Source organism: Sapajus apella, unplaced genomic scaffold (assembly GCF_009761245.1).
Source record: "Sapajus apella isolate SASKATOON/1434 unplaced genomic scaffold, GSC_monkey_1.0 scaffold5, whole genome shotgun sequence".
In the NCBI taxonomy this organism is placed as follows: Eukaryota; Metazoa; Chordata; class Mammalia; order Primates; family Cebidae; genus Sapajus; species Sapajus apella.
In genome coordinates this window covers 28,686,965-28,697,339 of record NW_022436945.1, presented here as the reverse complement: position 1 = coordinate 28,697,339, position 10,375 = coordinate 28,686,965, and the positions used below count along the sequence as shown (strand labels likewise).

The window sequence follows — 10,375 nt, the reverse complement described above, 5'->3', positions numbered from 1 at the left end:
ATTTAAATATGTTCATGCTACTGTGGATCAGGAAATTTGGACAGGCCTTGACTAGGTGATTTTTGTGCTCTCCCAGGTGTTGACTGGGGTCAAAAAAGCTAGTGGAATTCCATCAGTTGCTGGGATGGTGATTGTAGATGGCTTTATTTACATGCATGGCACCTGGTGTAGATGGCTATAAGGCTGGTCTCAGATGACCCCTCTCTAGCTTTAGGTGGTGTTCCAAGAGAGCAAGACAGGAGCTGCTGGTCTTCTTAAACCTTAGGTCTGGAATTGGCATGGTATCACTTCCACTGTATTCTTTGGCAAATCAGTCACAGGCCAGTCCAGGTTCAAGGGAGGAGTTTAAAATCATACGCAGTCATTTTAAATCTGGTATATTTCTGAGAAAGAGTATTTTCAAGTAAATAAATATTCCTAAAGAAAACAATCTCACAAAGAAGTTACAGGCTCCTGACTTAAGTCTCACTTAAGCTCAAGGAAGACTTCAAATGAAAAAAAAAAAAAAAAAAAAAAGGAATGCAAAAGAGTAATGTAATATAAAATATATGTACTTTTTATGTGTCTTATTTACTCATTTATTGATTTATAACACAATGTAGGTCCTCTAAAATTATGGGCAAAAATTTGTGTGATGTGTCTCCTAAGAGAATACTAAGGCACAGTAACTTGCCCTTGGTCAGATAAATAGCATGTGGTGGGGCTGGGGACCTAGCATACTGGCTTCAGAGGGACCAGTGCAGTGAGGCCCTGTTCATGAGTAACAGTCTGTTTGTAAACTGGGCATAACAGTAGTCAGTGTCATCTTGGGGATAAAATGAGCTAAACTAGGCTAGTCCAGAGCTGCACATATAACAATAGTCGTTTTTTTTTTTTTTTCTTTTTTTGAGACAGAGTCTTGCTGAGTCAGGAGGGTGGAGTGCAGTGGCCTGATCTTGGCTCACTGCAACTGCCACCTCCGGGGTCCAGGCAATTCCCCTGCCTCAGCCTCCCGGGTAGCTGGGACTACAGGCGCGCGCCACCACACCTGGGCTAGTTTTTTGTGTTTTAGCAGAGAAGGGTTTTCACCATGTCGGCCAGGATGGTCTTGATCTGCTGGCCTTGTGATCCACCCGCCTCGACCTCCCAAAGTACTGGGATTACAGGTGTGAGTCACTGCGCCTGGCCTTTTGTTTTTTCTTTTTTGAGATGGAGTCTCACTGTGTTGCCAGGCAAGAATACAGTGGCAAGATCTTGGCTCACTGCAACCTCCACCTCCCGTGTTCAAGCGATTTTCCTGCCGCAGCCTCCTGAGTAGCTGGGACTACAGGCACGCGCCACCAAGCCCAGCTAATTTTTGTATTTTTAGTAGAAACGGGGTTTCACCATGTTGGCCAGGATTGTCTCGATTTCTTTACCTAGTCATCTGCCCACCCTGGCCTCCCAAAGTGCTCGGATTCCCGGCGTGAGCCACTGTGCTTGGCCAACCATAGACGTTTAATAAATACAAGCTGTCCATGCTCAGCCTCTGTTGTAGTCCAGGCTTTGCTACCTATCTTTTGTCCTAGAGATGTTGGTGTCATAAAGTGCAAAACCCAACAGTGGGTGGATGGGTGAGAATTTCAAAAGTGTATATAGAGCCAAAGCTGGAGATACTGCTTTCTCCATTGAACTCTTTATGGTGTCATTTGTTTCTCAAAATCATATGCAAATGTTCCATTCTATTTCACGATTCAATTGCTTATTTATTCATATAAAACTGGCTTACTTCAAAGCTTTTGGTATCTTTTTTTTCTTTTTTTTTTTTTTGAGATGGAGTCTTGCTCTGTCGCCCAGGCTGGAGTGCAGTAGCAGCACCATCTCGGCTCACTGCAACCTTCGCCTCCCGGGTTCAAGCAATTCTCCTGTCTCAGCCTCCCAAGTAGCTGGGACTACAGGCACACGTCAGCATGCCCGGCTAATTTTTGGATTTTTAGTAGAGACGGGGTTTCACCATATTGGTCAGGCTGGTCTTGAACTCCTGACCTCAGGTGATCCACCCACCTCGGCCACCCAAAGTGCTGGGATTACAGGCCTGAGCCACCGGGCCCGGCCGCTTGATGAAAATTTATTACAGAATAGATATTTATATGTAATATGTGAAATGCACAGCTGAAATGTTGATCTTGTTGCAGTTGGTAGTAAAAACTTTTGAAAGTTACTGTAGGGAAGTGCACTGTCCAGACATGTAACCGGGAGGTACTTGAATACCTCACCTTCCAAGGAAACCAATGTTGGATCCCCCTACTTTAGCGCCACCGCCAAAAACCAAGCTCACATCGTGGCTCCCGGCGGTGGCAGCGGCCCCCCTGCCCTCCCTGCGACACCTGGGCAGGCGTCGCACCTCCCGCCTCTGGGCGGGACGGAAGGAAAGCGCGCGCTTCCTACGTCATCGCCGCGCGCCGCTGTCTTCGCCTTCTTCCACTTCGCGGGAGAAGTTGTTGGCGCGAATGGATCCCGATCCCCGATAACGGATTCCTCAACCGGCCGACCCGCCAGCCAGCGCCTTTATCCTGGGTCTGCGATGGTGAGCCACTGGGGGCGGCCGTGCGGCTCGGTGTCTGGGGAGGCTTTGCAGGCCTCGTGTGGACAGGGCACTCCTGGTATGCAGGGTGGGGGAGGATGGCGGTGGGTGGCTCCGGAGGCGAGCGAAGGCAGAGAAGGGGCCGCACACCAGGCGCTGGACGCCCAACTTTCCTAGCACCGCGGGCTCCAGCTTTGGGCGGTAGCCAGCGCGCAGGGATTTTGTTGCTACGTGTACTTGCACTTTTTCCCCTCACTCTTGGGGGAAGGGAGTAAGGTTAGTGGTTTTGGAATGCATGGGTAAAGTTATTTTCTTGTTCGGCGTTGCTCCAAACCTCAGTTTGAGTACTGCCTAAAGCGTGGATTTCAAGCTTTGGGTCATGAGGGAGAAGAATGTAACAAACTTTTCTTTCTTAGGAATGTGTTGCGTAGGGCCTTAAACTTTTCTCGTTAACAACTCGGCTAGTCTTATCTCCTCTCTTCGTTAACGATCACCTGAGCAGTGTTGAGACCGAGGGCATGGAAAGAGTATTTTATTCTGTTTAGATGAGTTCATAGGCGTCAAAGGGATAACACGGTTTACTAGGAAAAAGAAATACAGAGAATAAAGATGTAAGACATTTGACAGCTGTCATCTTCTTATCACCTGATGTTAAAAATAATCTTTAAAAAAACACTCAAACCTCACTGCATAATTCTGGATAAAACATTCAAACAAATTGAAAGTGAAATAATTATGCAGCGAGCAAAGCAGACAGTCATGATGGTATGGCAATGGATAAGGCTATACGTTTGAAGTATTTTTAATTCAAAGAACAATTTAAAATGTTCCATTAAGCTCGAAGATAATCCGATATAATTTTTTTCAATCATTGGGCAACTTGTCACAGTGACAGTATTCTAGGGGTTGAAAATTTTATGCCGCATTGGGGAACCTTGCAGTCCTTTGTGTTTTTTCTCAAAAAAGGGCAACAGTAATGATAGTAGCTACCTTGTACCAAGCATCTTCTTCAGGTCAGTATGTGAACTGTTGGTTTTTCATGCTTGTTTTTCATTTCTACCCACATGGATGCAGCTTTACAGATGGTGAAAGCACCTCTTGGAATTTAAATAATGTGTCATACAACAAATAGGTGGTTGAACTAGAATTAGAATCTTGGTGTTTCTGACCACCATGTTATACCACCTCCCCATAATAATACATTTTGGAAGGGCCGGGCACGGTGGCTCACGCCTGTAATCCCAGCACTTTGGGAGGCCGAGGCGGGCGGATCACGAGGTCAAGAGATCGAGACCATCCTGGTCAACGTGGTGAAACCCCGTCTCTACTAAAAAAAAAAATACAAAAAAAAAAAAAATACATTTTGGAGGTCAAGGAACCATGGTATTTTGGAAGCTTGAAGAGATTTGGAGTCTTGAAGATGAAGAACGTGGTGATGTTTTAGTTTAATGATTTATAGATTATAGTTGTATTACTATATTAGTATAGTCTAGTTTAATAGTTATGTGGTCTTCGGCAAGTAAATAGCTTAAGTTTAATCTCTTTAAGCTTCTGTTTCCTTATCTATAAAAGAGAGCAAAATAATAGCTGCCATAGTGATTGTTTTGGGATTAAGCAAGATGTATATGTAAAGCTTCTTTTCTACTGCATGCCATGTAAGGCAATTACGCAGCTACCAATGATCGATTTTCTCAGAAAGGGCTCTATGGAAAGTTACATAGATTTTAAGAGGCATGGTAGAGTCCTCTGATGTCATTTATAGTGAACACAGCTTTTGTGGTCAACTTTTGATCGTTCAGGTGGTTTTATTTTGGTTCTTTTCTTTCTTTAGTACCCCTGTTCATGGCGCAGACGAAAAAATAGACCTCAGAAAAGAAATAGGTCAAACTGGTCAGTTTTGGTGTTAATGGGAAAAGGTTCTATGAGCTAGATAAGAATTTTGTATTATATTGGTATTTAATTTAGCTCTCTAGTCTTTAGTACAACAATTAGCAAAACTCTAGACTAAAATTGATGCTTTTTTTTCCATTTTTTATTTTTTTGGAGATGGCAACTTGCTCTGTCGCCAGGCTGGAGTGCAGTGGTGCGATCTCAGCTCACTGCAACTTGCGTTTCCTGGATTCAAGTGATTCTCCTGCCTCAGCCTCCCCAGTAGCTGGGACTACAGGCGCACGTCATCACATTTGGCTAATTTTTTTGCATTTTTAGTAGAGACAGGGTTTGGTGGTCTCAATATCCTGACCTCATGATCCACCCTCCTTGGCCTCCCAAAGTGCTGGGATTACAGGCGTGAGCCACTGCGCCCGGGGACTAAAATTGATTCAACAAATGTTTATTGAACACCTGTGCAAAGTTGTTTTTTTTTTTTTTCTTTCCCTCAAACTGTGTCATTGGGTATGAAGGAGAGTAGTTCTCAATCTTTGTTTCGGTCACAGTTCCCTTTGATAAATATAGTGAATGGTATGCAAATTTCTGTCCAGAGAAATGCGTATAGGCACTTATACACCATATTAAGGGATTTGCCTGTCTTTTTTTTTTTTTTTTTTTTTCTTGTTTTTGAAGACAAGGTCTTGCTCTGTTGCCCAGGCTGGAGTTCAGTGGTGTGATGATAGCTCACTGGCGCCTCTAATTCCTGGGTACAGCGATCCTTCCACCCTGGCCTCCCAAAGCATTGGGATTACAGGCGTGAGCCACTGTGCCTGGCCTATTCACTTTTCTTCTTCTTTTTTTTTTTTTTTTTGAGATGGAGTTTCGTTCTGTCGCCAGGCTGTAGTGCAGTGGCGTGATCTCAACTCAGTGCAACCTCCACCTCCGGGGTTCAAGCGATTCTCCTGCCTCAGCCTCTCCAGTAGCTGGGACTACGGGCACCTGCCACCACATCTGGCTAATTTTTATATTTTTAGTAGAGACGGGGTTTCACCATGTTGGCCAGGATGGTCTCAATCTCCTGACCTTGTGATCCGCCTGCCTCGGCCTCCCAAAGGTTGTTGTTTTTTTTTTTTTTTTTTTTGAGATAGAGTCTTCCTGGGTAGCCGAGGCTGGAGTACAGTGGTGACAGTGGTACAGTTTTGGCTCACTGCAACCTCCGCCTCCCAGGTTCAAGCGATTTTCATGCCTCAGCCTCCCCAGTAGCTGAGATTACAGGTATACACCACCATGCCCAGCTGTTTTTTTTTTGTTTTTTTTTTTTTTTAGTAGAGATGAAGTTTCACCACGTTGGCCAGGCTGGTCTAGAACTCCTGGCCTCAAGCTGATCCACCTGCCCCGGCCTCCTAAAGTGCTGAGATTACAGGCGTGAGCCACTGTGCCTGGCCTATTCACTTACCTTCTGAAGCCCATCCATAGATGGCTCTTGCCCTGGGAGCTGCATTAAAAAAAAAATTCCAATGAAAAGTTATCAATAAAGAAATAAAGTGTGTGTATCCACACAATGGAATACTATGCAACCTTTAGAAAAATGAGAAAACTTTATACTCTGATATAAAACGATTGTCAAAATACAAAATCTCTCTGGAAAGATAAACAAGGAACCAACTGATAACATTTTTTGTCTCCAGAGATGGGAAGTATGTGTCTGAGAGGCAGGTTAAGAGGGAGATTTTTTTTACCCTTTTGAAATTTGAATCATGTGAATATATTATCTACTAAAGGAATAGAAAGAAAATTAAAAATAAAATAAAAAGAAGCCATGAAGACAGTTTGAATTGCACTGAGATTTAATTGTACAAAATGTGAATAAAACCTGAGAGATGCCATTTTTAAGAAGTCAGCATATATAATTAATTGGTTGGTTTAATTATTGAAAATATGCATAGGATTGAATTAAACACATATGACACTTAAGGAACAGCCTTTTGAAGAACAGTGAGGTCAGTTTAAATAAATTGTGGTCTGAACTGTTTCATTGCTCCTCTCTTCAAGGCACCTTTCACATCCTGGTTTTCTATGTGGAATGGTTTCCCTGGAGCAGTGCTTGACTGGCTTTTGGCATGCATATGTACCTGAACTTGGCCTATAAGGCCCTTACCTCCGTCTCTGATTTTCTCTCTCTGTTTTTTGAGTATGTTAGGTTGGTTCTGTTTCTCTTTCAGGACTTTTGTTGTTGCTATTTTCTCTTTGAAATACTCTTCCTCCACGTCCTTGCATGTCTCCTTTTTTTTTTTCATCGTTTAAGTTTCTCTTGCCTAATCCAAGGTCATGAAGATTTATACTTAAGAGTTTTGTAGTTTTAGCTCTTAAAACTAAAATAGTTTTAGTAGTAGTTTGTAGTTTTTGTATTATTGCCATCTTAACAGTTAAATCTTTCGATCCATGAATGTGGGATGCCTTCATTTGTTGAGGTCTTCAGTTTGTTTAAACAGTATTTTGTAGTTTTTCACAGTATGGGTTTTATACTTCATTTATAAAACTTTTATAAATGAAGGACTTTTATCCATTTTTGAGTTTTTATATAGGTTGTGAAGTATAAAGGTCCAATTTTCTTTCATATGTGGACATCTAGTTGTTCCAGCACCATTTTTTGAAAAGATTCTTCTTTCCTCATTGAATTGTCTTGACACCTTTGTCAAAAATTAGTTGGCTGCAGTTGTGAGGGTGGTTTTCTAAACTCCCAGTTCTGTTCCATTGATCTATATATCTGTCTTAATGCCAGCAACACACTGTGGTACTGTGGCTTTGTAATATACATATTTTTTGAGACGGAATCTCGCTTGGTCCCCCAGGTTGGAGTGCATTGGTGTGACCGTGGCTCACTGCAACCTCTGCTTCCTGGGTTCAGGCAGTTCTCTGCCTCAGCCTCCTAAGTAGCTGGGGTTATAGAGTGCCCACCACCACCCCTGGCTAATTTTTATATTTTTGATAGAGATGGGGTTTCACTGTCTTGGCCAGGCTGGTCTTGAACTTAGGACCTCATGATCCACCCACCTCGGCCTCCCAAAGTGCTGGGATTACAGGCTTGAGCCACTGTTCCCGGTTAGAAATACAGTTTATTTTTGTATATTGATCTTGTATCCTTGCTGAACTCATTATTTTTTATTTTTATTTTTGAGAGAGAATCTTGCACTTTTGCCCAGGCTGGAGTGCAGTGGTATGATATTGACTCACTGCAACCTCCACCTCCCAGGTTCACGCGATTCTGCTGCCTGAGCTTCCTGAGTAGCTGAGATTACAGGTGCTTGCCACCACGCCCGGCTAAATTTTTGTATTTTTAGTAGAGACAGGGTTTCCCCATGTTGGTCAGGCTGGTCTCGAACTCCTCAACCTCATGATCTGCCTGCCTTGGCCTCCCTAAGTGCTGAGATTAACAGGTTTGAGCCATGGAGCCTGTCCGTTGATCATTATTAATACTGAGTCTTTCAGTGGATTTTGTACATTTTTCTGTAAGATTGTTTCATCTGTAAACAGATGCATTTACTTCTTGTTCAATATAGATGCCTTTTGTTTCATTTTATTGCCTAATTCCTTTGCTAGAAACTCTTACAACATTTGAGTACAAGTCGCAAGAGCAGACATACTGTCTTTTTCCTGATTTTAGGGGGAAAGCCTTCCAACCACTTTTTGCTTCCAAAGTATAAGGTCTTAATATAATTTTAAATACTTTTATTTATTTATTGAAACAGAGTCCCGCTGTAGCTTAGGCTGGAGTGCAGTGACATGAACTCAGCTCACTGCAACTCCTACCTCTCAGGTTCAAGCAATTCTTGTGCCTCAGCCTCCCAAGTAGCTGCGATTACAGGCATGTGCCACCACTCCTGACTAATTTTTCTGTTTTTAGTAGAGATGGCGTTTCATCCTGTCAGCCAGGGTGGTCTCGCGCTCCTGGCCCCAGGTGATCTGCCTGCCTCAGTCTCCTAAAGTGTTGGGATTACAGGCGTGAGCCACTGCGCCTGACTTAAAGTACTTTAAAATTATTTCATGATTTTTTTTTTTTCTGTGTGGCCACCAGTTAAACCATTATATATTTTATTCACATATATGATTTTGCATTTTAATGGTTTTCAGGATAAAAGATTTTTATACTTGGATAGATTTTTGTGAAGTATATTGATGATAATCAATTTCTACTCGTGGATTTGATGGACTGTTTTAAAATATTTACCAGAAATACTTGTATTTCTTTATTACCTTCAAAATAGAGAAGTAAAACCAAAATACAGTATTTTGACAACCACTCTGTGGCGTACTGCTGTACTTATTTTGCATAAAACCATGTACTCTTCAAAGATAAATGAATATAGTGACATAATTTGCTTTCTCTCCTCTGTTTTTTGAGATACAATCTCAGCTCACTGCAACCTCTGCCTCACCGGTTCAAGCAATTCTCCTGCCTCAGCCTCCTAAGTAGCTGGGACTACAGGTGCCCACCACCACTCCTGGCTTATTTTTTTTTTTAATAGAGATAGAGTCTCGCTCTGTCACCTAGGCTGGAGTGGAGTGGTGCGATCTCAGCTCACTGCCAACCTCTGGTGCACAGTTCAAGCGATTCAGCGATTCTTTTGCCTCAGACTCCCTAATAGCTGGGACTACAGGTGCATGCCACCATGTCCAGCTAATTTTTTTGTATTTTTAGTAGAGACGGGATTTTGTCCTATTGGCCAGGCTGTTGTAGAACTTCTGACCTTAGGTGATCCGCCTGCCTTGGCCTCCCAAAGTGCTGGTATTATAAGCGTGAGCCATCGACCTGGCTGAATTTTGTATTTTTGGTAGTGATGGGGTTTCACCATATTGGCTAGGCTGGTCTCAAACTCCTGACCTCAAGTGATCCACCTACCTTGGCTTCCCAAAGTACTGGGATTACAGGTGGAGCCACTGCACCCAGCCGAAAAAAGAGAGAATATCTTTGTGTTGCCTTCATTTTTATTTATTTATTATTTTAAAAAACATTTTTTATTTCCGTGGGTTTTTGGGGAACAGGTGGTATTTGGGTACATGAGTAAGTTCGTTAGCGATGATTTGTGAGATTTTGGTGCACCCATCACCCGGGCAGAATACACTGAATCTAGTTTGTACTCTTTTATCCCTCACTTTCGTCCTACCATTTCTTCCTGAGTCCCCAGAGTCCACTGTATAATTCTTATGCCTTTGCATCCTCATAGCTTAGCTCCCACTTATAAGTGAGGACATACAGTGTTTGGTTTTCCATTCCTGAGTTACTTCACTTAGAATAATAGTCTCCAGTCCAGTCTGGGTTCCTGCCAGTACCATTACATTAATTCATTCTTTTTTATGGCTGAGTAGTATTCTGTTGTGTGTGTGTGTATATATATCTGTATCTATATATCTATATTTATATCTATGTATATCTATATATCCCACAGTTTCTTTATCTACTCATTGATCGATGGGCTGAATGAGTTAATATGTTAAAAGTGTTCAAATCATTGCATGGCACAGAGTGAGGGCTATAGAAAGGTGTGTTAAGTAAACAAAAGAAATCCTGAATCAGGGCAGAGGCAGTGGGAATAGAGGGGAGAAGACAGCAGTATATGGGAAATAGTTTAGGTTGGATGATTAGGTGGAGGGTCAGAGTGAGGAGAAAAAGCAGTGGCCACGTTTCTGTTTTGGGTGAGTGGTGGTATTATGCATGGAGATGGGGAATAATGGGAAAGAAGCAAGTCTCAGCTGAAGATAAATTTAGCTGAGGACATTATTAGTTGGTGGCACCTTTGGGGCCTTTGCACAGAGGTGGATCTGGCTGCATTTTGGCTGCATGGCTATGGAGCTCAGAGCTGGTCTGGAGAAAGAGACACAAGATTTAGAAGATACCAGTATGTACGTAAGTAGTGATGGGGTTATGTACGTGTGAGTTTGCACCGTGTGAGTGTGTGTTTCCAG

The 10,375-nt window shown here is 42.6% G+C and overlaps 1 protein-coding gene across 1 annotated transcript in view; it reads left to right on the top strand.

The window, feature by feature from the left end:
• Positions 1-2,390: 2,390 nt before the first annotated feature.
• Positions 2,391-10,375, top strand: part of RFC1 (replication factor C subunit 1) — a 77,114-nt gene continuing 69,129 nt past the window's right edge. Inside the window, exon 1 of the mRNA XM_032272020.1 lies at positions 2,391-2,545. Coding sequence (XP_032127911.1) covers positions 2,543-2,545 — 3 coding nt within the window. The 5' untranslated portion in view covers positions 2,391-2,542. The remainder of the gene's footprint in view (positions 2,546-10,375) is intronic.